The sequence below is a fragment of the Aplysia californica genome, unplaced genomic scaffold, assembly GCF_000002075.1.
Source record: "Aplysia californica isolate F4 #8 unplaced genomic scaffold, AplCal3.0 scaffold00172, whole genome shotgun sequence".
Lineage (NCBI taxonomy): Eukaryota > Metazoa > Mollusca > Gastropoda > Aplysiida > Aplysiidae > Aplysia > Aplysia californica.
This window is the reverse complement of record NW_004797442.1, coordinates 736,659-737,863: the sequence shown is the minus strand read 5'-3', so window position 1 is coordinate 737,863 and position 1,205 is coordinate 736,659. Positions and strand designations below refer to the sequence as shown.

The 1,205-nt window shown below is 43.2% G+C and overlaps 1 protein-coding gene across 1 annotated transcript in view; it reads right to left on the bottom strand.

Annotated features, from left to right (window-relative positions):
* LOC101860325 overlaps positions 1-1,205 on the bottom strand; it is a gene marked incomplete at its 5' end in the record, with an annotated part of 17,225 nt that overhangs the window by 14,067 nt on the left and 1,953 nt on the right. The window contains 1 exon segment of the mRNA XM_013082401.2: positions 929-1,047. Coding sequence (XP_012937855.1) covers positions 929-1,047 — 119 coding nt within the window.

Genomic DNA, 1,205 nt, shown 5'->3' with positions numbered 1-1,205 from the left:
GTGCGTGTGTGTGTGTGTGTGTGTGTGTGTGTGTGTGTGTGTGTGTGTGAATATAACAATAACAGTATAATAATAGTTTGTTTTCTTTAAAGAAGTATATTGACTGTCGGTGATAATGCCGCCTTGTGGGGCCTGGTTTGGGTGGCAGTGACGTCATGGGCGAGAGACAATTCAAATTATTTTAAGAATGCACTGTTGAACTTTACCATTATTACTGGTTTAAGGTGACCTACAAAGACAGATATTGAAGGAAGTCCGAAAAAAGCGAGATTATAGTGTGAGGGGAGTAGTTTTCGCGTAATCGATGAGGACCATACAGAACCTTTCCGTTTTGGTACAGCAAAAGTTGAAGTGATGGAGCAGGTCTGGCTTGACTTCAATTAATTAAATCCATGGGCAACTCTACCCTTTCTCTGCCAGTCCCAAGGGCGGCTTTTGTGTTTCCGGTGTTCCTTTATTTTTGTTCGCTGTTATCTTTTGTGAAGCGTCAAGCACAGCTGCCAGCTGATCTTTCTTAAAGGTTATTGTAGTCCCAAAGGATGAGAGTCATGTCTTTTCCTCTCGCCTTAAGGGCAATGGTGGGGGTGTTCTTCTCGAGGTTTGTAAGTTTTTAGGTCGCTATGCTCGCAGGCCGTCAGGCTCGAATTCCGTTTCGGGTCCAACCTCGCATGTCTAGGAGAGACACGTCATAAGATAGGATAAAATCGGACATAGACTAGATAAACTTCTTATAGTTGTGGTAGATCTCTACAGTGTGTGTGTGTGTGTGTGTGTGTGTGTGTGTGTGTGTGAGAGAGAGAGAGAGAGAGAGAGAGAGAGAGAGAGAGAGAGAGAGAGAAATAGAGGGGAGGGGGAGACACACAAAGACAGAGAAGAAGAGAGAAAAAATGGTAGGTTTAGAAAGCGATACTTTACACGTATACACTACCTCACTTTGGCTGGTATTGAATGGTTAAAATGGTCGAGGTAATCAAGGAATGGGCTGAAGTACACCGAGTGCTCAATCTCATGTTGGAGAATATACTCGATTTGCATCGGAACTCGATTCTGCAATGACAGTGACAATGGCAATGACAATGACAATCTTTAAGCTTCTCGCTGGGAGAAATGTGTCTTGGTCGTTTACAATAGCAGTGGATGTTACAAAGATTAGGTGCACTCACGCATGACGCAAAACAAGACAGGACATTTGTAAATACATGTCT